The following is a 24,636-nucleotide window of genomic DNA, read 5'->3' as shown; positions in this document are numbered from 1 at the left end:
TAGTCTTACGTAGTTTCTAGTCTTCTTACGTAGTTCTAGTCTACTCCATCTAAAATCTCTTGTCAAGGTCACTTGACCCCTAATTGATAAATTTAAAAAGTGTATTTTCATTTCTCATATGACTTAGCATATCAAGAACATTTGACATTTCTTCATACCCTTTTCTCTCTCAGTCTCTGGGTTTTAGTCTTTCTTGCTTCCCCTCAAAATCTCCTCACTGGTTACTACTCCTTAGTCTTGTTTGCTGGATCCTCATTCTTCTTACCTCCGAACTTTGGGGTATTATAGTAGTGCTGAGTTTTTTGGATTCTTTTCCATCAGTGCTCGATCCCTAGGATCTCATTCTTGTCTTTATATACCATTTACATAAAATAGCTCCCAAACTTATAAATCTTTCCTCTGCTTCTGTTCCGCAGACTTGCGTGTTTGTTCAGCCTGACATATTTATTTGGCTGTTCAATGGGCATTTCAAAATCAGTATTTCTGAAAGAAAATTATTGATTTTTTTCGCATACGTCTCTTCTCAGTCCTGCTCCCCTGGTCTTTCCCATGTCTGTTTGGCTCAAGCAAAACATTTAGGATCGGGTCCAGTGGCTCATGCCTATAATCCCAGCACTTTGGGAGGCCGAGGTGGGTGAATTATTTGAGGTCAGGAGTTCGAGATCAGCCTGGCCAACATGGTGTATTTTAAAATACAAAAATTAGCCCGGCGTGTTGGCGGGCACCTGTAATCCCAGCTGCTCGGGAGGCTGAGGCAGGAGAATCACTTGAACCTGGAAGGTGCAGGTTGCAGTGAGTGGAGATGGTGCCACTGCACTCCAGTCTTGGCGACAGAGCGAGACTGTGTCTCAAAAAAAAAAACAAAAACAACAACAACAACAAAAAACATTTAGGGAGTCATCCAATACTCCTTATTCTCTTATCCCATATCCTACCCATATACATTTTCTTGGCATCAGCTTTAAATATATTAAGGAGCTAGTCACTTTTCATGATCTCTGCCTCTACCATCCTTGTCTAAATCACTATTAGCTCTAGCCTGGACTGCTATATATTTAACTTATAAATCAAGAAAAAACCTATCAGATCATGCAGTGTTTCCCCAAACCCAGAATTGGGATATAAACCTAATACATAATTTCTAAACAATTTAGTTTAAGGTGAGGACTTCTCATTTGCTTGGTGATATGTAGGAGGGGTATGGTTCTGCTCAATATAAGTAACTACTGGCTTTAATTTTAATTTTAATTTTTGAGACAGAGTCTTGCTCTGTTACCCATGGGTAGCTGGAGTGCATTGGTGCAACCTCATCTCATTGCAGTCTCCGCCTCCCAGACTCAAGTGACTCTTGTGCCTCAGCCTCCCAGGTATCTGAGATTACAGGCATGTGCGATCAGGCCCAGCTAATTTTTGTATTTTTAGTAGGGACAGGGTTTCTCCATGTTGGCCAGGCTGGTGCTGAACCCCTGACCTCAAGTGATCCCCCGACCTTGGCCTCCCAAAGTGCTGGGATTACAGTTATGAGCCGCCGTGTCCAGCCAAGTAACTACTAACTTTAATTCTGTGGATGACATTCAGTACTAAGTATGAGAAAGATAAAGAAGTTTGTCCTGGTAATTGTTTAACTGTATGCACATAACTAGACACAAGAGCTGATACCTTTCTTTTTTTTTTTCTTTTTTTTTTTTGAGACAGAGTCTTGCTCTGTCACCCTGACTAGAGTGCAATGGCATGATTTCGGCCCCCGTGCACCCTCCGCCTCCTGGGTTCAAGCGAGTCTCCTGCCTCAGCCTCCCAAATAGCTGGGATTATAGGTGCCTACCACCATGCCTGGCTAATTTTTAGGAGAGACGGGGTTTTGCCATGTTGGCCAGGCTGGTCTCAAACTCCCAACTTCAGGTGACCCACCCGCCTTGGCCTCCCAAAGTGCTGGGATTACAGGTGTGAGCCACTGCGCCTGGCATGAGAGCTGATATGCTGATACCTTTCTTATAGAAACTACAGAGACTTGGCCAGGCACGCTGGTTCATGCCTGTAATCCCAGCACTTTGGGAGGCCAAGCGGGCAGATCACCTGAGGTTGGGAGTTTGAGACCAGCCTGGCCAACATGGTGAAACCACGTCTCTACTAAAAATGCAAAAAATTAGTCAGGTGTGATGGCAGGCACCTGTAATCCCAGCTACTCAGGAGGCTGAGGCAGGAAAATTGCTTGAACCCGGAAGGCAGAGGTTGCAGGGAGCTGAGATCGTGCCATTGCACTCTGACCTGGGTGACAGAGTGAGGCTCTGTCTCAAAATTAATAAATAATAAATAAATAAATAAATAAATAATTCAGAGACTCAAGACTTTTTTTTGTTGTTGTTCTGTTCATTTAATACAACTGTAGTCATAAATGTAGGAATTAGATAATAGAATTTATTTCCCATCTTTCCTTATAATTCAGCAGGAGGGACAGATGCCAGAATGGAGATTTTAAACGATTTGTGTGCTTTATTTACCTAATCCAGAATTTTTCAACGCTGAGTAACAGTAATATCTTTTTTTTTTTTTTTGAGACAGAGTCTTACTCTGTCACCCAGGCTGGAGTGCAGTGGCACGATCTTGGCTCGTTGCAACCTCCGCCTCCTGGGTTTAGGCAATTCTCGTGCTTCACCCTCCTGAGTAGCTGGAATTACAAGTGTGCACCACCACACCCAGCTATTTTTATTTTTTATTTTTAGTAGAGATGGGCTTTTGCCATGTTGGCCGGGCTGGTCTCAACTCCTGGCCACAATTGATCTGCCTGCCTGGCCTCCCAAAGTGCTGGGATTACAGGCATGAACCACCATGCCTGGCCCTGAGTAGTATCTTTTTAAAGGAAAAACTATTGAGTCTTAAACTTGTTTAATGGTACCATGCAAATTTGCAAACATAAAGGTCGATAAAGTCCTTGTGTCTATAAGAGCTCCCAACTTTCCCAATTTTTTTTTTTTTTTTTCTTTCTGAGACGGGATCTCACTCTATCACCCCTGCTGGAGTGCAGTGGCATGATCTTGGCTCACTGCAAACTCCGCCTCCTGGGTTCACGCAGTTCTCCTGCCTCAGCCTCCCAAGTAGCTGGGACTACAGGCGCCCGCCACCTTGCCCGGCTAGTGTTTTGTATTTTTTTTTTAGTAGAGACGGGGTTTCACCAGGTTAGCCAGGATGGTCTCGATCTCCTGACCTTGTGATCCGCCCATCTCAGCCTCCCAAAGTGCTGGGATTACAGGCTTGAGCCACCGCGCCCGGCCGAGCTCCCAACTTTAAAACAAATATATAAAGTACATTACATAACCTATGGAATACTTATGAGGCAGTATATAATTACAAATTTTGTTTTCTTTACACTCAACTCTATGCTACTTTGATATGATACTGTCTTTATTGGTGGAGATTCTTTTGCTATCACATGCAGTCAGTTGTCCAGCTGTTACTCTGTGAAGTACTGTGGAATCTTTGATGTTACTTAAACCCACCTCTCAGCCTGGGCAGCATAGTAAGATGCTTATCTCTCCAAGGAAAAAAAAATTAACCAAGTGTGGTGGTGTGCGCCTGTATGTAGTCTCAGCTACTCAGGAGACTGACATGGGAGGATCGCTTGAGCCTGGTAGGTGGAGACTGCAGTGAGCCGTGATTGTGCCACAGCGCTCAACCTGGGCGGCAGAGTGAGACCCTCTGTCAAAAAACAAATGAAAACCCACCTCTCATCTTTTTTCATTAATCTTACCAGCCTCAGCTAGGGTAATATTATTTGCTACATATGTAACTGTAAATACAAACTGATCTCAAGATTACCCAGGAGGTGGAGCTTGCAGTGAGCGGAGATCGTGCCATGGCACTCCAGCCTGGGTGACAGAGGGAGACTCTGTCTCAAAAAAAAAAAAATTACATAGGTAATCTGAAGCATGCTTATATTAATTAAACACACACAATTGAACAAAACATCAACAGGACTATTTTCTTAGAACGCGTGAATTCCTTCTCCCCTAAATATGTGTCTCTAAGCCCCACTTTGAGAAGTACTAATGTAATTAGAGCTGAAAGCCTTCGATTACAGATCTAGACAGAGAAACCTTATTGATTTCCCCCAAAGTCACAGAGCTGTTAATGGCATATCAAAGATTCATACCCAGAATATTTTGTTTTTTTAATCTGGAACTTTTGTCAGTGCTTCGGATTGAAACTTTACATTGTTTTTAATCATAAACATTTGCTAGAAAGTAGGTATATTTTCCTATAAGTAGAGGTAGTGTCCTCTAACTTAATTAATTATAGTACATAGAACTAAAACATTTTTCATTTAAAGTTTTATTTTATGGAAATTTTCTAACTATTTCTATGTGGGTGTGTGAAATAAATTTTTTTTTTGCTTTTTTAAGACCCCTGGGCATACTCCTTCATTAAGATGGGATGAGACACCAGGTCGTGCAAAGGGAAGTGAGACTCCTGGAGCAACCCCAGGCTCAAAAATATGGGATCCTACACCTAGCCACACACCGGCGGGAGCTGCTACTCCTGGACGAGGCGATACACCAGGCCACGCGACACCAGGCCATGGAGGCGCAACTTCCAGTGCTCGTAAAAACAGATGGGATGAAACCCCCAAAACAGAGAGAGGTACTTCTAGTGGAGTATGGGTGTGTGGGTGAAATGTTGAGTGGTATGTTTACAGACTGAAATGTGTTCTGTTTATTCCTGGGTGGACGCATATAAGGGGACAGATTAAGAACAGAACAGATCATATGCTTGATTTTTTTTTTACTTCTTGAAGAGGTTTAAGATTTAAGGAAGAACCTTAGGCTAAAGTAAAGTTAGTAGGCCGTAACCTTTGATTTTGTTGGTTTCTTTAGAGACAGGGTCTTGCTCACTGTAGCCTTGACATCCTAGGCTCAAGTGATCTTCCTGCCTCAGCCTTCTGAGTAGCTATATAGGGGCATGCCACCATGCCTGGCTAATTTTTTTTTTTTTTTTTTTTTGAGACAGAGTTTTGCTCTTACTGCCCAGGCTGGAATGCAATGGCGCGATCTCAGCTTACTGCAACCTCAGAGATGGGGTTTCTCCATGCTGCTCAGGCGGGTCTTGAACTCTGGACCTCCGATGATCCGCCCCCCTCGGCCTGCTGAAGTGCTGGGATTATAGGCGTGAGCCACCGCGCCCAGTCCCCGGCTACTTTTTAAATTTTTTGTAGAGACAATGTTTTGCTTTATTGCCTAGCCTGGTCTTGAACTCCTGGCTGGGAGGGGTGATCTCCTGCCAAAGTGTTGGGATTACAGGCATGAACCATTGTGCCTGGCTTACCCTTTGTTTTTTATTATGGAAAAATGTACCTAACATCAAATTTACTTTTTTGTTGCTCTTGTTGAGACAGAGTCTCACTCTGTCACCCGAGCTAGAGTGCAGTGGTGCGCTCTCACCTCACTGCAACCTCTGCCTTCCGGATTCAAGAGATTCTTTTTTTTTTTTCTTTTTTTGAGATGGAGTCTCACTCTGTCGCCCAAGCTGGAGTGCAGTGGCGCGATCTCTGCTCACTGCAACTTCCACCTCCCGGGTTCACGCCATTCTCCTGCCTCAGCCTCCCAAATAACTGGGACTACAGGCGTCTGCCACCACGCCCGGCTAATTTTTTTGTATTTTTAGTAGAGACAGGGTTTCACCGTGTTAGCCAGGATAGTCTCGATCTCCTGACCTTGTGATCCACCCGCCTTGGCCTCCCAAAGTGCTGGGATTACAGGTGTGAGCCACCGTGCCCAGCCAGGTTCAAGAGATTCTTTTGCCTCAGCTTCCTGAGTAGCTGGGATTACAGGCACCCACCACACCTGGCTAATTTTTGTATTTTTCGTAGAGACGGAGTTTCACTATGTTGGTCAGGCTGGTCTCAAACAACTTTAAATGGGTCACCATTTTAGGAATATTCTGTTTTAGAACTTGATAGTTTTGAGTATAACTGTTTGAGAATAAAGAATATTATTTTAACAGGAATTAAAATTGTGGTTTTACTCACTCACTCTTTTTAAAGATACTCCTGGGCATGGAAGTGGATGGGCTGAGACTCCTCGAACAGATCGAGGTGGAGATTCTATTGGTGAAACACCGACTCCTGGAGCCAGTAAAAGAAAATCACGGTGGGACGAAACACCAGCTAGTCAGATGGGTGGAAGCACTCCAGTTCTGACCCCTGGAAAAACACCAATTGGCACACCAGCCATGAACATGGCTACCCCTACTCCAGGTAGAACTCTCTCTCATTGGAAATAATTGTTTTTTTCTCCATAAATTATTTAATTTTTTTTCTTTGTGGTATTCTGCGTGCTATTAATGTCAACTTCTAGCAAGAATAAAGAGATATAAAAATTTAAGTCTTGGTTTGCATTTATAATGTAAAGGCAAAATAAATAATAGGGTTGATCTTAATTCTCTTTTATCTCAGAGATATATGTAATAATACAGTCTTGCACTATAGAGTATATAAAACTTTGCTTTTCTTGGTAGGTCACATAATGAGTATGACTCCTGAACAGCTTCAGGCTTGGCGATGGGAAAGAGAAATTGATGAGAGAAATCGCCCACTTTCTGATGAGGAATTAGATGCTATGTTCCCAGAAGGATATAAGGTAGTACATCAAATATGATGTATTTAGGATATGCCTTTATTTTAAATAGTGAAAAAAATTGATCGAACTTGCATTGGCTTTGCCCAAATTCACTATTGTCATTCCATTCTCTTAGCTATTTCCAGGTATATTTCAGTTCCAAATAGAGATGAAAAGAAATGAACAACATGATTCTATTACTATTTGAAAGACATCTGGAGGACTTGTATACAGGTCTATTGGTTATACTTTGAGAACTGCTGGTGCTTCAGTTTTCTAGCAGTCCCAGGAATAAGCTTATTTAGATTGTGGTTATTTTACTTGGTGCTTCACCAAGATTTTGTATACTTAAGTTTATGGATTGTCAGTGGACACAAAGAATATTCTTTTTTTTTTTTTTTAAGATGGAGTCTCATTCTGTCACCGGGTTGGAGTGCAGTGGCGTGATTTCAGCTCATTGCAACCTCTGCCTCCCACGTTCAAGCGATTCTCTTGCCTCAGTCTCCCGAGTAGCTGGGATTATAGGTGCCTACCACTACGCCCGACTGATTTTTGTATTTCTAATAGAGACAGGGTTTCGCCATGTTGGCCAGGCTGGTCTTGAACTCCTGACCTCAAGTGATCCATCCCTTTTAGCCTCCCAAAGTGCTGGGATTACAGGCGTGAGTTACCGTGCCCAGCCTTCTTTTCACCATGTCAACCTAAAATTTATTTTGAACTATAAAATTTTCTAGGTACCTCGTACTCAGGGAGTATTTGTTAGTCTGAAGATAGCCTGTGGTCATATAGCTGACATCATAACCAAGGGGAACCAGATAACTTTGTAAGTCATCTGATGGCCTTTACAGAGCTTTTTCTGTTAATGACTATTGATTTTTAACAGTTCATGCATGTGTTTTTTGTTTTATTTAGTTTTTGTTTTAGAGACAGGGTCTCACTGTGTTGCCCAGACTGGAGAGCAGTGGCGCTGACATAGCTCGCTGCAGCCTTGATCTCCTGGGCTCAAGTGATCCTTCTGCCTCAGCCTCCTGAGTAGCTGGGGCTATGGGCATGCACCACCATACCTGGCTAATTTTTTTATTTTTTGTAGATATGGAGTCTCACTGTGTTGCCAGGCTGGTCTCAAACTCCTAGGCTCAAAGTATCCTCCCACATTGACCTCCCAAACTGCTGGGATTGTAGGCATGAGGCACTGTGTCCAGCCTTGTTTTGTTTTTGATCCCTGTTATTTATGTTAGAGTATTTGTTTCAAGTTTGCATGAAGTTTTGCCTTAAAGCTTTTCGTAGCCTCCACACAATGCTGTGGGTATAGATACAACTTACTGTTGACTGCCTGAGTGTCTTTCTCAGTCGTAGTCATTGATTTCCTTAGAGTCACTAGGAGGAAAAGTCTCCCTTAGTGAATCCTACTAATAAGCAACATCCTTACTAGTGAATGTAAAAATATAGTAGACCTTTAAATCCTTAATGGCAAGTGATGCCTGTGGACTTGACATTGATTTCCCTAGGTCTCACGTCTATACAGTATCCACTTTATCCAAAATGCTAGTGGTCTGCTGGTGCAGACATTAACTAGCAACAAAAAATATCTGTACAAAGTGCAGATAGCATCAATGTAAATTTAACATAATTTAATCTTTAATAGACAACAGTTTTAGGCTCACTGACATGTATAGGTTTATCGATATCCCCAGGAAGCTGTATTTTTTTTCTTTTACTATATATTAAATTATATAAAATAGAAACGGGGTCTTGCTGTGTTGCCCAGGCTGATCTCAAACTCCTGGGCTCAAGCGTTCCTCCCATCTCAGCCTCCCAAAGTGCTGGGATTACAGGCGTGAGACACCACACCTGGCCTGCCCAGAAGTTCTGTTTTTTTTTTTTTTTTTTAAGTCTGTTACCAGCTTTTAAAAAAAAAAAAAAATTCTTTGTGATTTTCAGCCTGCATTTTTTGAAATTTTACTTGTTTTGCAAAAGGTTTGATCAGGTGGTGTGTATTTTACAGGGCTTTGGCAAACATTTTGGTTTTAGTTTTTATGCATTTAACTAATTTTTTGTAGAGTTTTACACTTAAAAGATTTTATAGTACAGGAATTTATGTGATATTTTAATACTAAAATAAAACTTTTTATGTTATATGCCCCATATGAGCTTATTTCCATTTTATATAAATACTTATGAAATGTTATTTGCTCGACTAGAGCAGTTTTTTGGAATTGCTGACTCAGATTTTATAATTTTCAAGTTTTTAATAATTTGACATTTTGACCCACAACATGTTTGAACGTGATCGGTATTTTCTAAGCTCTTGTATTTCCTCAGTTCCCTACACCACTGATATAATCAGTTAGCAGATGAGAAGCAGATATTTTAGGTTTCTAATTAAGATAGAAAAGCAAGATAGATGTTGTCTCCAAGCAAATGAAAATCTTATTAGCTAATAAACTAAAATATTTTAAGTGCAAATATTGATCCTTATGCTGTTTTTTAAGTTAAGAAAATCCTAAACTGTCTTATAACTTTTATTAGGTACTTCCTCCTCCAGCTGGTTATGTTCCTATTCGAACTCCAGCTCGAAAACTGACAGCTACTCCAACACCTTTGGGTGGTATGACTGGTTTCCACATGCAAACTGAAGATCGAACTATGAAAAGTGTTAATGATCAGCCATCTGGAAATCTTCCATTTTTAAAGCCTGATGATATTCAGTACTTTGATAAACTATTGGTAAGTGATACTAGCAGAAATAAACTATTACATTTTGTTCCAGAATTATAAATCATAACATTTCAACTTCCCTTAACATTTTTTTCTTTTTACTGTAGGTTGATGTTGATGAATCAACACTTAGTCCAGAAGAGCAAAAAGAGAGAAAAATAATGAAGTTGCTTTTAAAAATTAAGAATGGAACACCACCAATGAGAAAGGTAAGTCTCAGTGAAATTGTCATGTTTGTTGCTTATTTATTTAAATAAAAAAAATTTTTTTGTAGTTTTTGTAGAGACAGGGTTTTGCCATGTTGCCTAGGCTGGTCTCAAGTGATCTTTCTGCCTTGGCCTACCTCCTAGAGTGCTGGGATTACAGGTGTGAGGCACTGCACCTGGCCAAGTTTATATTTTTAAAAATGTTTTTAATTTTTTCACCAGGAAAAGTAGGCCACAAAATAGTACTGAACTATTGGTATAACCCGCTGGAGTGCGGTCTTTCCTTTACTCTTCCAAGTAGCCCAAATTGGTAAAGGTTATTTAGAAAGCTTTCCCCACAAAAAAATTAGCTTTTGGTTGTGTTATATTTTTGTGTTTAGGAATTTATAATTACTTTCTTCATCTTTATCAAGGACATAGCATGATGGAAAAAAATTTATGTAGTGTGAAGGATTTAACTTTTTTGCTTGTTTTTGTTATTAATATTATATATATATGTTTGAGACAGGGTCTTGCTGTCTTGCCCGGGCTGGAGTGCAGTGGTGCAGTCTTGGCTCACTGCAACCTCTGCCTGTTGGGTTCAAGCAATTCTCCTGCCTCAGCCTCCCAAGTAGGTGGGACTACAGGTGTGCACCACCACGCCCTGCTAATTTCTATATTTTTAGTAGAGACGGGGTTTCACCATGTTGGCCAGGCTGGTCTTGAACTCCTGACCTCAAATGATTAACCTGCCTCAGCCTCCCAAAGTGCTGGGATTACAGGCGTGAGCCACCGTGCCCAGCCGTTTGTTTTTATTATTTAAATACTCCAGGGCTCAAGAGATCCTCCTGCCTCAGTCTCCCAAAGTGTTGGGATTACAGGTGTGAGCCACCATGCCCAGCTGGAGTTAGCACAGAATTCTTTGGTTAAAAAAGCTAATAAAGATGCTGAAATACGAGATTCTCCATTTCTCAAGGCCTTTAAAATATGCTTAAAGCTTGAAGATAATTAGTGAAATTAGTGAGGGATTATATTAACACTATATGTGCCTTGGAAATGGAAGATACTTTAGGGGAAGTGAAGGCTAATTTGGTACATACCTCTGTGGTTCTTTTGTTCTATTAAATTACTCTTTTGAATTAACATAAAATATCTATCACAGTAGTTGAAATTCCAGAGTAATTTGGATGGAAATGCACTCATGCTGTCTGTGTAAAATGTGTGTAAAAGTAAACACATATTAAATTATGGAAAATCTTCTTTGAGTAATTTGCTCATTCAAAATGCTTGATTGTAAAGAAACCACACCTATACTCTGCTCTTTTTCCCAGGCTGCATTGCGTCAGATTACTGATAAAGCTCGTGAATTTGGAGCTGGTCCTTTGTTTAATCAGATTCTTCCTCTACTGATGTCTCCTACACTTGAGGATCAAGAGCGTCATTTACTTGTGAAAGTTATTGATAGGATACTATACAAACTTGATGACTTAGTTCGTCCATATGTGCATAAGGTTTGTTCTTAATAGTGTTTCTGATAGTTTTAATATTTTAACTTTTTCAGTTAATCAATGTTAAATTTACATATCCCTCTAGACCTTTTTCTTTGCACAAGTACACATCATACATGTACAAATACAGTTTTATACAGATGTACAGATATTAGTTTTTATCATCTTTGCCATAAGACATTCATATTATTTAATATTTTCATTTGCTTTTATTGAGATTAGATTAGGAGGAGAACATATGTGATTCTGTACTGTGCCAGTTAGTATTAAGAACCAGTTTTTTCACCGATGTTAATTATGGTGCAGTATGTTCATGGGGCATATAAGTTATTTCTTTAAAAAATATTGAATATTAGTGTGTCACTAATAGCTCTCTTAAATTTTCATCTCTATCTGGAGTTTGAACTTGTGTAATTAAAATTCTTAAACAATTTGTCCCTTGATTAACGAAAATCCTGATAAATCTAAATTTCTTGTATATGTTTAATTCTGTACATGAGTATTTCATCAGTAATTGATGTGAAAGTGTAGCTGCTTCTCTTTTTTCTCTTTTTCAGATCCTTGTGGTCATTGAACCACTATTGATTGATGAAGATTACTATGCTAGAGTGGAAGGCCGAGAGATCATTTCTAATTTGGCAAAGGTATTTACATTTAATTTCTAGAGAAGACAATTTATTTCTGTTTATGGAATTATTTGATTATGGAAGGAAATGGTTGAAGATTAATATTACCAACTCATGACTGTCCTTTCTTTGTTTACTTTTTAGGCTGCTGGTCTGGCTACTATGATCTCTACCATGAGACCTGATATAGATAACATGGATGAGTATGTCCGTAACACAACAGCTAGAGCTTTTGCTGTTGTAGCCTCTGCCCTGGGCATTCCTTCTTTATTGCCTTTCTTAAAAGCTGTGTGCAAAAGCAAGAAGTCCTGGCAAGCGAGACACACTGGTATTAAGATTGTACAACAGATAGCTATTCTTATGGGCTGTGCCATCTTGCCACATCTTAGAAGTTTAGTTGAAATCATTGAACATGGTAAGTTGTAATGTAACTTTTTTTTTTTTTTCTCTTTAAGAGACAGGGTCTTACTATGTTGCCCAGACTGGACTCAAACTTTTGGGCTCAAGTGATCCTCCTGCTCAGCCTTCTGAGTAGTTGGGACTAGAAGTACACACACAGCCTGTCTACTTTTAATAGACAGCTGTCCTAAAATTTGGGCTACTGATTTGGGGAGATAAATGGAAAGGCATAACTGTACAAACTATAGATTTTATGATGGGTTTGTAATATTATCTGCTAACAGGCTATGGTTCATATTTTGCTTTTACCTAATTTTAATGTGAACGTATTCTGTAGTTTGGCTAAATAGTTGATATATTGTGAGAATCTGGATGACATTGTGTGACTTAGGTAATGTTGGGGCATAGTTAAAACCTGTGTTTGGTTTTGTAGGTCTTGTGGATGAGCAGCAGAAAGTTCGGACCATCAGTGCTTTGGCCATTGCTGCCTTGGCTGAAGCAGCAACTCCTTATGGTATCGAATCTTTTGATTCTGTGTTAAAGCCTTTATGGAAGGGTATCCGCCAACACAGAGGAAAGGTAAATCCACCAATTACCTTTTGATTTATCTTCATTAAAGTTAAGGTGACATAAATCTAAATTACTAAAGTACATATATTTTTATTTAAAAATAGGGTTTGGCTGCTTTCTTGAAGGCTATTGGGTATCTTATTCCTCTTATGGATGCAGAATATGCCAACTACTATACTAGAGAAGTGATGTTAATCCTTATTCGAGAATTCCAATCTCCTGATGAGGAAATGAAGAAGATTGTGCTGAAGGTAATTATTCCAGATTTGTTAATGTAAACTGGATTTGTTTCATGGTTCTAAGATAATTTTTTTTTGTTTTTTTTTTTTTTGTTTTTTTTTTGAGACGGAGTCTCGCTCTGTCGCCCAGACTGGAGTGCAGTGGCGCGATCTCGGCTCACTGCAAGCTCCGCCTCCCGGGTTCACGCCATTCTCCTGCCTCAGCCTCCGGAGTAGCTGGGACTACAGGCGCCCGCCACCACGCCCGGCTAATTTCTTTTTGTATTTTTAGTAGAGACCGGGGTTTCACCATGTTAGCCAGGATGGTCTCGATCTCCTGACCTCGTGATCCACCCGCCTCGGCCTCCCAAAGTGCTGGGATTACAGGCTTGAGCCACCGCGCCCGGCCGGTTCTAAGATAATTTTAAAGTGTTTTTTAAAAACAACAAAAAAACTGTATGTTACACCAGTACTGTTTCATTTGTTTTTAAATTTTATTTTTTAAAATTACGTAATCAGCAATGAGTAGTCTGTTCATTTCAAGTCAGTTGATTTATTATTACTATTTTTTAACCTTTTAGGTGGTAAAACAGTGTTGTGGGACAGATGGTGTAGAAGCAAACTACATTAAAACAGAGATTCTTCCTCCCTTTTTTAAACACTTCTGGCAGCACAGGATGGCTTTGGATAGAAGAAATTACCGACAGGTAAGCTTTTATTTTAAAAGAATATTCTCAAAAATCCTTTTGACTTATTCTTTAGTCGACTTGAATGCATATTATTTTTTACCTTAATTATCTCACAGTTTATATGTGCTTGATTATGAAAGGAGATGGATTTTAGTCAGCTAACTTCCATTTTGATTTTGGATTCAAGGATTAATACTCAACTGTGAGGAGATGGATTTTAGTCAGCCAGTTAACTTCCATTTTGATTTTGGATTCAAGGATTAATACTCAACTGTGAATTGATGTTTTTGTGTGGTGAATTCAGTGCTTTATCTGGCTAGATGAAACATGGACACAGTTTTACCTTGAATCATGTTAACTTACACTCATTTTTCTATGTTTGGTCACTTTTCTCTTCAACTTTAATAAATAGCAGTGAATCATTCTTATCATGTTCATTAGCTAAATAGTGTATTTAGAGTATTTGGTTTTCATGATATTTTATGTCCTTGGAAAAGCAGTCTAAAACGTTTTTTTTTCTGTTCTTTTTAGTTAGTTGATACTACTGTGGAGTTGGCAAACAAAGTAGGTGCAGCAGAAATTATATCCAGGATTGTGGATGATCTGAAAGATGAAGCTGAACAGTACAGAAAAATGGTGATGGAGACAATTGAGAAAATTATGGGCAATTTGGGAGCAGCAGATATTGATCATAAACTTGAAGAACAACTGATTGATGGTATTCTTTATGCTTTCCAAGAACAGACTACAGAGGTAATGATAACTAATTATGGCACATTGCTACTGACTTTAATATTTGTAGAAAAACGTATTAGTTGTCAAGCAAATTTTTCTAGAATGCAATTGAATTTGAAGTAATTTTTAATATGCTCACTCGGTTACCAAAAAATGTTATTCTACCTCAAGTTTTAAGATTTGATGTAAAAAAACAACCACAGATGTTTGGGTGGTTAGAAAAGGTTGACTATTAGTATATTTCAACTGTGCAGTCATAAACCAAATGAATGTGTCTTTTTTTAAAATTTATTTTTTAGGACTCAGTAATGTTGAACGGCTTTGGCACAGTGGTTAATGCTCTTGGCAAACGAGTCAAACCATACTTGCCTCAGATCTGTGGTACTGTTTTGTGGCGTTTAAATAACAAATCTGCAAAAGTTAGGCAGCAGGCAGCTGACTTGATTTCTCGAACTGCTGTTGTCATGAAGACTTGTCAAGAGGTAAACTTCTTTTTCAAATTATTATTTCTTCACCAAATAGTTTAATGTAAATAGTAACATTTTAACATTCTTTGTTTTATTATAGGAAAAATTGATGGGACACTTGGGTGTTGTGTTGTATGAGTATTTGGGTGAAGAGTACCCTGAAGTATTGGGCAGCATTCTCGGAGCACTGAAGGCCATTGTAAATGTCATAGGTATGAAATCTGCTGGTTACATAAGACTTTTTCTTGTTTTAATTTTCTTTCCTTTTTTTTTTTTTTTTTTTGTAAGTAAAGTCTTATTTAGGATTTGGGAGGTTTTTGTTACTTTTTTAAAAGCACTTCAATATTGTAGTTAAGTCGGGGGATGTCACAAAAGTTTTGTTTCCCAAAACCCATTTATATTTTACTTTAAAGAGAAAAAAAGGGCAAGTTTAGGACCTACAGGAGAGGTGGGAGTAGTCACAGCTCAAAAAGCTTTGAAGTCTTGGAATACAGGACCCTAGTAGAAATAGTGTTTCAGGTGAAATATATTCTGCCATGTTCTGCTGCGAGGGGGAAAAGGCAAACCTAAAGTTTTAATTCAGTTTTAGAACTATATGTGTATATTTAAACCTTGAATTAGTGATTATGACAGGTTTTTTACTTGCCATCAGTTTCAAGGAATATAATCAGAAAAGTGAACTGATCAAATTATTGTCTTTATTTACATACTCAAGTTTTCAATACTGTCCATTCAGTTTTCTAACCCAAAACACAGCTATATTACAAATGGTCTTGGATATGGAGAGCAAAGTTTTTATTCTGTTAGGGCAGTATGACAAAGAAAACAAATGGTTTCTTGTATTTAATCTTTTTTTTAAATTGATTATAACTGTTGCCAAATGTAACTCCTGCAGAGTTTAGAGGCTCTGATAACCTAGCAGAAGTCAAAATGGCTGACTGTGAGAGAGCCACTGTTTTTTCTTATTTTGTAAGAGGTATTTATGCAATATACATTTTTAAACTATTGTATTTGCATATAATCTCCAATGCAGCCCAGTGCTCTACTTGAAGATAGCCACTTGCCAAAAATCATTTACATGGGCACTTGTAGGTCTCTGGTTTGCAGGGAGTTTTAAACCATATTGTTTGTCAGAGAGGCATGGGAAGAGCAATGGAGAGAGAATCAGAGCAAGTGATTCTAGTTAGAGCAAGAGCCCCTGCCAGCTGCCTCCTTTTTTCTCTCTTCATAGGTGTAAATACCATCCAAGTATGCCCTGCATTGCAGGGAGACTGGAGATCTGTTTGTTTTGCAGTTAAAGGGTAAGGGGGCCCTTTCTGGAAATTTTTGCTTTATTTACTTGTTTACCTCTGGCTTATATTGTTGTGTACGGCCGGAACATAAGCTGTCCCCATATTTAAATGTCAGTGCACAAATACATTTCAGAACCAAACAAAACTTTTTTGTTATTGAGTATCCATCATTCTTTAAATCACTTCACTGATTTCTTTCATTTCTATACATAATCAAAAATTGTTAATAAAAGTTAAAAACGATTCTGAGTCTGGTCAGAATCCGCGGCTTTCTCTTTCCATAGGCAGCTGTAAGTTTATATTTATGCATAGTCATATATAACGTTGCTAAGTAAAAGGAAAGTGAACAAAAGTTGCAATTCAGATGTTGATAGTTTATTGACTTCTATTAAATAGGTATGCATAAGATGACTCCACCAATTAAAGATCTGCTGCCTAGACTCACCCCCATCTTAAAGAACAGACATGAAAAAGTACAAGAGAATTGTATTGATCTTGTTGGGCGTATTGCTGACAGGTAAGCAGATTACCCACACATTTTTATAAGCAGTATCAATTTTCAAATTTGGCCACTTTGTATTCAATTAGCAAAATTTTCTTAATGTCACTAATATAAGTGTATATGATTAGGCTGTCTAGTATTAATATTTTCAGTCAAATTTCAATTTGGATGGTAATGGGGAGGCCATGTAATTTTAGGACTAAACCTGTAAGACTAACTCTTCAGCCTTTCTGAAGAGGAATAACTCTTATTTAATGCTTAAAATGAGTTAACAATCATGTTTTTAGAACTGAATTTGCAAATTTATCCTTAAAACTTTTCCTAATGTCACAAATAATATGTGTATTTTTTAAATTAGGGGAGCTGAATATGTGTCTGCAAGAGAGTGGATGAGGATTTGCTTTGAGCTTTTAGAGCTCTTAAAAGCCCACAAAAAGGCTATTCGTAGAGCCACAGTCAACACATTTGGTTATATTGCAAAGGCCATTGGGTGAGTGTCACTTACTTCCATTAAAAAAAAAAATTATAATAAATTCGTTGTGGTGTTGAAAAATACTTCATGTAGAAATCTCTTTTGAGGCATGGTCTGAATAATGGAGTTGAGAAAGCTCTTCATTTAACCATTGACCTTCTGATTTTTGGAATGTATTCTTAAATTCAATTTGTGTGTTTTTTTTTTTTTTGAGACGGAGTCTTGCTCTGTCACCCAGGCTGGAATGCAGTGATTTGATTTCAGCTCACTGCACCCACCACCACCTCCCGGGTTCAGGAGATTCTCCTGCCTCACCCTCCCCAGTAGCTGGGACTATAGGCATGCGCCATCACGCCCAGGTAATTTTTGTATTTTTTAGTACAGATGAGGTTTCACCATGTGGGCCAGGCTGTTCTCGAACTCCTGACCTCAAGTGAGCCACCTATCTTGGCCTCCAGAAGTGCTGAGATTACAGGCATGAGCCACCACACCCAGCCTGTAGTCTTAAATTCTTAATTGAATTAAAATAGATGGAAGGGTTTAAGATTTACTTTAATTATACTTTAGGTGTTTTCAGGGAGGGAAACAGTACCATTTTCAGAAAAATACAAAATGTGTACTGGTCTTTTAGGATATTGCTTAAACTATTAAGGCAAATTTTTAGTCTCACAGCATCATTTAAGTCTCATATTAATGCTTTATGTGTTTTAAAAGTTGTATTATGGATTGTTTGAGCTCAGGAGTTTAAGGTTACAGTGAGCTGTGATTGTGCCAGTGTACGAGACCCTGTCTCTAAAAAAAAACAACAAAAATGCTATTCTAACATTACTCCACGGATTTAACTGAATTATAGCTGCTTTGTGAGATAATCTATGGTTGTTTGCTTCCATTCCATCACAACTAAAGTAGGAAAAAAGTCATTATAGAAAACGAGACACGGCCGGGCGCGGTGGCTCAAGCCTGTAATCCCAGCACTTTGGGAGGCCGAGATGGGCGGATCACGAGGTCAGGAGATCGAGACCATCCTGGCTAACACGGTGAAACCCCGTCTCTACTAAGAAATACAAAAAATAGCCGGGCAAGGTGGCAGCGCCTGTAGTCCCAGCTACTCGGGAGGCTGAGGCCGGAGAATGACGTGAACCCGGGAGGCGGAGCTTGCAGTGAGCTGAGATCCGGCCACTGCACTCCAGCCTGGGCTACAGAGCGAGACTCCGTCTCAAAAAAAAAAAAAGAAAAGAAAACGAGACACCACATGTCCATGTGGCTTAAGAAAATGTGTTCAAGGAATATGACATGTGAACGTCTGATTAATTAGGTAGAATTAACCAGACCACACCCCCTCCCCTAACACACACTAATTTCTCTCCTATTTTGGTAGCATAATATTTATTTCAGTGGTGATGGAGTCAAGAAATTTGTAGTGAATAGCTGTCGTGCAAGCTTTTAGCCCCAATGTCCCTCTAAGTTTATGTCAAAGAAGAGGCAAATAGATGCAGCAAATTGTGTGGGAGGGAAGATAAAAGAAAAGAGATTTTATGGCCGGGCGTGGTGGCTCACGCCTGTAATCCCAGCACTTTGGGAGGCCGAGGTGGGCGGATCACAAGGTCAGGAGATCGAGACCATGGTGAAACCCCGTCTCTACTAAAAATAGAAAAAATTAGCCGGGCGCAGGGGCGGGCGCCTGTAGTCCCAGCTACTCGGGAGGCTGAGGCAGGAGAATGGCGTGAACCCGGGAGGCGGAGCTTGCAGTGAGCCGAGATTGTGCCACTGCACTCCAGCCTGGGCGACAGAGCGAGACTCCGTCTCAAAAAAAAAAAAAGAAAGAAAAGAGATTTTATATGGTTTATAATGGGAGACCACAATTCAGATATTCCCCTCACCACTCCTACCTAGTTCTAGTGCCCATTTTGACAACTCAGAATTACTCACTTTAAACATTTAGTTAAATTTCTTTATATTTCAGAAAGTTTAAAAACTGAAAATTACATATGAAAATTAATTTGAGTTAACTTTTTTTTTTTTTTGAGAAGGAGTGTCACTCTGTCACGCAGGCTGGAGTGCAATGGCATTGTCTCAGCTCACTGCAACCTCTGCCTCCCAGGTTCAAGTGGTTCTCCCACCTCAGCCTCCCAAGTAGCTGGGACTACAGGTGTGTGCCACCACACTCGGCTAATTTTTGTGTCTTTAGTAGAGACGGGGTTTCACTATGTTGGCCAGGTTGGTCTCGAACTCCTGACCTCGTGATCCGCCTGCCTCGGCCTCCCAGAGTGTTGGGATTGCAAGCGTGAGCCACTGCATCCGGCCAAAATTTTAAAAATTTGTACAGCTGTGACCTCTGATCTTCTCAGAGTTAACTTTTTTAAACTGACCTTTTAATTTATATGAAATTTTAATGTAGAAACAATGCCAGTGACTTGGAAGTATTGCGTTTTATAAAATTACTGAGTTCCCTGTAATTATTAATATTTAAAAGTTTTCATCTTTATGCATTTTTTCTTCCATAAATTTTTGACTTACAATGTAACAGCTTGTTGACCCATTTTTTTTTTCAGCCCTCATGATGTATTGGCTACACTTCTAAACAACCTCAAAGTTCAAGAAAGGCAGAACAGAGTTTGTACCACTGTAGCAATAGCTATTGTTGCGGAAACATGTTCACCCTTCACAGTACTCCCTGCCTTAATGAATGAATACAGAGTTCCTGAACTGAATGTTCAAAATGGAGTGTTAAAGTCACTTTCCTTCTTGTTTGAATATATTGGTGAAATGGGAAAAGACTACATTTATGCTGTAACACCGTTACTTGAAGATGCTTTAATGGATAGGTAAGTGACTTGAACTGATGACAAGAAAATAATTATAACTCTTCCTTCATTTTAGAATATCCTGAAATAGTTATTAGATGACTTTTTACTGTAATGTAGTTAAAGAAAAAAATGCTAGCCTGGAGTCTTGGGACATCGTAAATATGACTTATTATTTTAAAATAATGTGCACACTGTAGTGATTCCCCAGACTTTCTTTCAAGTTCCCCCACCCCCTTTAAATCTCTTTTCATATCTGTTGAACTAAATACATTTTGAAAAGGGTTGATTGATAATCTTTTGTTTTCAAAATTGGTCAAATATAGTTAGAGGACATGATGAGCAGGAGCTAATCAGTGTGGCAGAGACCTGATCTTTTTAGCTTTTTATTGCAGGTAAAGGATAGGTTTCTCTTAAGCCTTTGAATTACTGAACATAGCCTGCCAGAGCTACACTCTTCCTATTGCAGGTCCCTGGTGTTTCAGATAGTGACCACCAGTACAGTACTGTTCGAGTTATTTGACAGATTGCTAATACCTTTTACCATCTAGACGGATGCACAGCCTTAAACACAGAAGTAACTGAAGAAAGTGCAAAGGAAAGTGCAGCCATAGTAAGGGAAAGAACCGTTTCACTGGCTCCTTATTTTTCAGGAGAGAGAAGTTACTCAAATCAGAGCCCATTCACATACTTTTGTGTACAGATTAAAGTTATTCATTAATAACCTTCTGAAAGGGAGACTTAACTGGACTTGACAAGTTACCAGAAAGTGTATATGCAAGACATGGAAGCAAAGTAAGAATTGTGCTCTGTAAAAGCCTGGCTGCCCAGGGCTAAAAAAAATGAGGGTAAATCACCCTTGCTCCATATTCCTCAGTGAGAAGTGCGTGAGGACCATAGTGCAGTCATTAATGTATGTCACCTGCAGTTAAAAACTTTGTTCTGTGTACTGAGAAGTGGAGGGAGTAATTCCATTGAAAATTACTAAATGAAAAGAATACTTCAGTTGGAAATTTTATTAATGAGGAATACTGCTTCATTCTTATGCTGAATGACATTATTAAAATAAGAAAAACAAGAATATTAGTAAATACAAGTATTTTTCTCTTTTGATATGGTCTGTGTTACTATCTTTGGAGCAAAGTGTGGAAACTCATTTTGTTTTTTAGATGGACTTTCGCTTTGTCGCCCAGGCTGGAGTACAGTGGCACGATCTCGACTCACTGCAGCTTCTGCCTCCCAGGTTCAAGTGATTCTCCTGCCTCAGCTCCCAAGTAGCTGGGACTACAGGCATGTGCCACCGTGCCCAGCTAATTTTTTGTATTTTTGGCAGAGATAGGGTTTCACCATGTTAGCCAGGATGGTCTCTATCTCCTGACCTTGTGATCCACCGGCCTTGGCCTCGCAAAGTTCTGGGATTACAGGCATGAGCCACCGTGCCTGGCCTGGAAACTCATTTTCATACCCGTTGCAAATCCCAGTGTGTTAGCCAATGAGCTCATACTTGGTTGAATAATTGTGGAATGAATAACTGATTGATTTTTCATGAACATAAACTCAGTTAACATAGGAGATGATAGTTACTTCTGTAGGTTTGAAAAAATTGTTGATCTTCCTCTCCCCAGATTGAGTTATTGAAACTTAAACTTTACGTGAGAAGGGAATTTAATTTTAATTTAGTTACCTATTATATACCAGTATCTGAAGTACTAGTAAAGATTTAAGTTTATAATCAAGAGTTTAAAATGATTTGGGAGGCCAAGGTGGGAGGATCACTCGACCCCAGGAGCTCAAGATCAGCTTGGGCAACATAGCGAGGCCCTCCATATCTCTAACAATAAACATTTTTTAAAATAATTTTTCTTTTTTCTTTTTTTTTTGAGACAGAGTTTCGCTCTTATTGCCTAGGCTGGAGTGCAGCAGCACGATCTTGGCTCACTGCAACCTCCGCCCCCCAGGTTCAAGTGATTCTCCTGCCTCAGCCTCCCGAGTAGCTGGGATTATAGGTGTGCGCCAGAACGCCTGACTAATTTTTGTATGTTTAGTAGAGACAGGGTTTCGCCATGTTGGCCAGGCTGGTCTAGAACTCCTGACCTCAGGTGATTCACCTGCCTCGGCCTCCCAAAGTGCTGGGATTATAGGCATGAGCCACCATGCCCAGCCTGAAAAGTAATTTTAAAAAAGAGAAAAAAGTTTAAAATAAGATATTACCGTTTATTATTCATACATTAGAATCACATACCTCCTCTTTAATAGCATAATAAAGCCAAGACTTCACAGAGCCCTGCTGCTCATATTCCTTTTAAAAGTTAATTAGAAGGCTAGGCGTGGTGGCTCACGCCTGTAATCCCAGTACTTTGGGAGGCTGAGGCGGGCAGATCACAATGTCAAGAGATCAAGATCATCCTGGCCAACATGGCGAAACCCCATCTCTACTAAAAATTCAAAAATTAGCTGGGCATGGTGGCACACACCTGTAATTCCAGCTACTCAGGAGGCTGAGGCAGGAGAATTGCTTGAACCTGGGAGGCAGAGGTTGCAGTGAGCCAAGATCACACCACTGCACTCCAGCCTGGGCGACAGAGTGAGACTGTCTCAAAAAAAAAGTTAATTAGAAAATATGGCTTAATTGTTGAGCAATAGTGAAGCTTGAGTCATTAAAGCAAAAGTTCTCAAGTGGAAACATTAGTTATTCTAAAGGATATATTAGACACACGAAATGTTAGGATGACTTCACATCTATTCAGTGCACTGAATTAGTAATTTCGTTTCCAATGGGCAGGTGAATATTTCCTGTAAAACTAAGACCATATCTTGAAGGATTTTTTCCCCTTTCTTATAAGACTGTATCTTAAAGGACTTTTTTCCCTTCCCTTATAGAGACCTTGTACACAGACAGACGGCTAGTGCAGTGGTACAGCACATGTCACTTGGGGTTTATGGATTTGGTTGTGAAGATTCGCTGAATCACTTGTTGAACTATGTATGGCCCAATGTGTTTGAGACATCTCCTCATGTAATTCAGGCAGTTATGGGAGCCCTAGAGGGTCTGAGAGTTGCTATTGGACCATGTAGAATGTTGCAGTATTGTTTACAGGTAAGTTAAAGTTGTTTTTTTTTTTAATCGGTGAATTTTTTTTTTTTTAATAATACTTTAAGTTCTGGGATACATGTGCTGAATGTGCAGGTTTGTTACATAGGTATACATGTGGCATGGTGGTTTGCTGCACGTATCAACCCATCATCTAGGTTTTAAGCCCCGCGTGCATTAGGTGTTTGTCCTAATGCTCTCCTTCCCCTTTCCCCCCACTCCCTGTAAGTTAAAGGTTTTTAAAAGATTACTTAGCAAGAAAAGTAGTGTGTTGAATTAAGTTACTTTTCCTGATTATCAACAGGGTATATTGTGCCATATGGTAGAACAATTGTGTGGTGACGGGGGAGTGCGTTTTGTCTCTTCCGTTTTAGCTTTGTATAATTACTAGGCCCCCCCCACTCCCCAAGGGAAATAATTTTGAATCATATCTTTATGATTTGTTAATTTTGTTAAGGTTATGTGTGTTCTTGAAAATTGAAATAAGGTAACTGTTCAATATTATTTTAGGGTCTGTTTCATCCAGCCCGGAAAGTCAGAGATGTATATTGGAAAATTTACAACTCTATCTACATTGGTTCCCAGGATGCTCTCATAGCACATTACCCAAGAATCTACAACGATGATAAGAACACCTATATCCGTTATGAACTTGACTATATCTTATAATTTTATTGTTTATTTTGTGTTTAATGCACAGCTACTTCACACCTTAAACTTGCTTTGATTTGGTGATGTAAACTTTTAAACATTGCAGATCAGTGTAGAACTGGTCATAGAGGAAGAGCTAGAAATCCAGTAGCATGATTTTTAAATAACCTGTCTTTGTTTTTGATGTTAAGCAGTAAATGCCAGTAGTGACCAAGAACACAGTGATTACATACACTATACTGGAGGGATTTCATTTTTAATTCATCTTTATGAAGATTTAGAACTCATTCCTTGTGTTTAAAGGGAATGTTTAATTGAGAAATAAACATTTGTGTACAAAATGCTAATTTGTGTGTGTTTTTTGAACATGACTTGTAAAATGCGGAACTTTGATAAAGTATTGGTTTATGTGGAATAAGTGGCTTAATTTCATTTTCTGTCACCTGGTTAATAGAAAGTAGTTAGCCAAATAAAAATTATATGAAGTGATGGCATCTTTGTCAAAATTCCATTGTTCTGTTAATAATGACAGCAAGAACAGTAGCCTCAGGAGGTGTTCCCCTCAAACTAGCACAACCATTCCATCATCATAGAAAAGTAGCACTTTTGCTAAACTGTCTTGAATATTTTGTACTTACATAGCGCCTTTCATCTCTTGATTTCTCAAAATGCTTTATGAACATGTTTAAAGGAAGTGGTTTAAGTCTTGTCCAACGCTTGAAAGTCTGCTGTGTTTAACAAGTGAGAAATTTAACTTTACTTCAAAACTGCTTTCTGCCTATTAGGAGTGAGGATACCTAAGTAATGCTGATAGAACAGATTCCTTATGTACTGTGATAATATACGGTGGCAGCAGCTAAAATGTCTAGGTTTGCTTAGCTTTGTATTCAGTAATAAGTTGATCTAAGAGTTCAGCATATACTGAATGAAATGCCATTTAATGATAGAGGAACCAAGCATTAAGGCAGTACTCGACTTAATTTTTTTAGCAAATATGTAAAGTATATTTTCAACCTTTTATAATGTTATGGCCCCAAATTTCTTGGTGTTGGCCTTTTTACTACCTATACTATTTTTACTATTTTGTTTTGTCTCCATGTG

The 24,636-nt window shown here is 39.0% G+C and overlaps 1 protein-coding gene and 1 non-coding gene across 4 annotated transcripts in view; one reads left to right on the top strand and one right to left on the bottom strand.

Annotated features, from left to right (window-relative positions):
* Positions 1 to 23,876, top strand: part of SF3B1 (splicing factor 3b subunit 1) — a 49,573-nt gene extending 25,697 nt beyond the window's left edge. Inside the window, exons 7-26 of one of the 3 annotated variants that reach the window (XR_012421338.1) lie at positions 4,398 to 4,635; positions 6,035 to 6,247; positions 6,508 to 6,629; positions 9,138 to 9,335; positions 9,434 to 9,535; positions 10,843 to 11,022; positions 11,577 to 11,663; positions 11,790 to 12,060; positions 12,478 to 12,623; positions 12,719 to 12,865; positions 13,414 to 13,539; positions 14,053 to 14,274; positions 14,556 to 14,738; positions 14,824 to 14,935; positions 15,955 to 16,024; positions 16,412 to 16,532; positions 16,876 to 17,007; positions 19,542 to 19,814; positions 22,674 to 22,890; positions 23,395 to 23,876. Coding sequence is in view for 1 of the 3 variants with exons in the window: in XM_045367427.3 (XP_045223362.1) it covers positions 4,398 to 4,635; positions 6,035 to 6,247; positions 6,508 to 6,629; positions 9,138 to 9,335; positions 9,434 to 9,535; positions 10,843 to 11,022; positions 11,577 to 11,663; positions 11,790 to 12,060; positions 12,478 to 12,623; positions 12,719 to 12,865; positions 13,414 to 13,539; positions 14,053 to 14,274; positions 14,556 to 14,738; positions 14,824 to 14,935; positions 16,412 to 16,532; positions 16,876 to 17,007; positions 19,542 to 19,814; positions 22,674 to 22,890; positions 23,395 to 23,553 (3,249 nt within the window). In the remaining 2 variants the exon portion in view is untranslated. Of the gene's footprint in view, positions 1 to 4,397; positions 4,636 to 6,034; positions 6,248 to 6,507; positions 6,630 to 9,137; positions 9,336 to 9,433; positions 9,536 to 10,842; positions 11,023 to 11,576; positions 11,664 to 11,789; positions 12,061 to 12,477; positions 12,624 to 12,718; positions 12,866 to 13,413; positions 13,540 to 14,052; positions 14,275 to 14,555; positions 14,739 to 14,823; positions 14,936 to 15,954; positions 16,025 to 16,411; positions 16,533 to 16,875; positions 17,008 to 19,541; positions 19,815 to 22,673; positions 22,891 to 23,394 lie in introns of those variants that run through there. The other 2 variants (XM_045367427.3, XR_012421339.1) reach the window with 2 other exon arrangements.
* LOC123568155 (small nucleolar RNA SNORA4) lies at positions 9,757 to 9,892 on the bottom strand. Its single transcript, XR_006691375.2, has one exon. It is a non-coding gene; the product is annotated as a small nucleolar RNA SNORA4 (small nucleolar RNA).
* Positions 23,877 to 24,636: the final 760 nt, after the last annotated feature.

Source organism: Macaca fascicularis, chromosome 12, assembly GCF_037993035.2.
Source record: "Macaca fascicularis isolate 582-1 chromosome 12, T2T-MFA8v1.1".
Lineage (NCBI taxonomy): Eukaryota > Metazoa > Chordata > Mammalia > Primates > Cercopithecidae > Macaca > Macaca fascicularis.
Note: the sequence above shows the minus strand (reverse complement) of the source record. Positions and strands in the feature narration are given on the sequence as shown.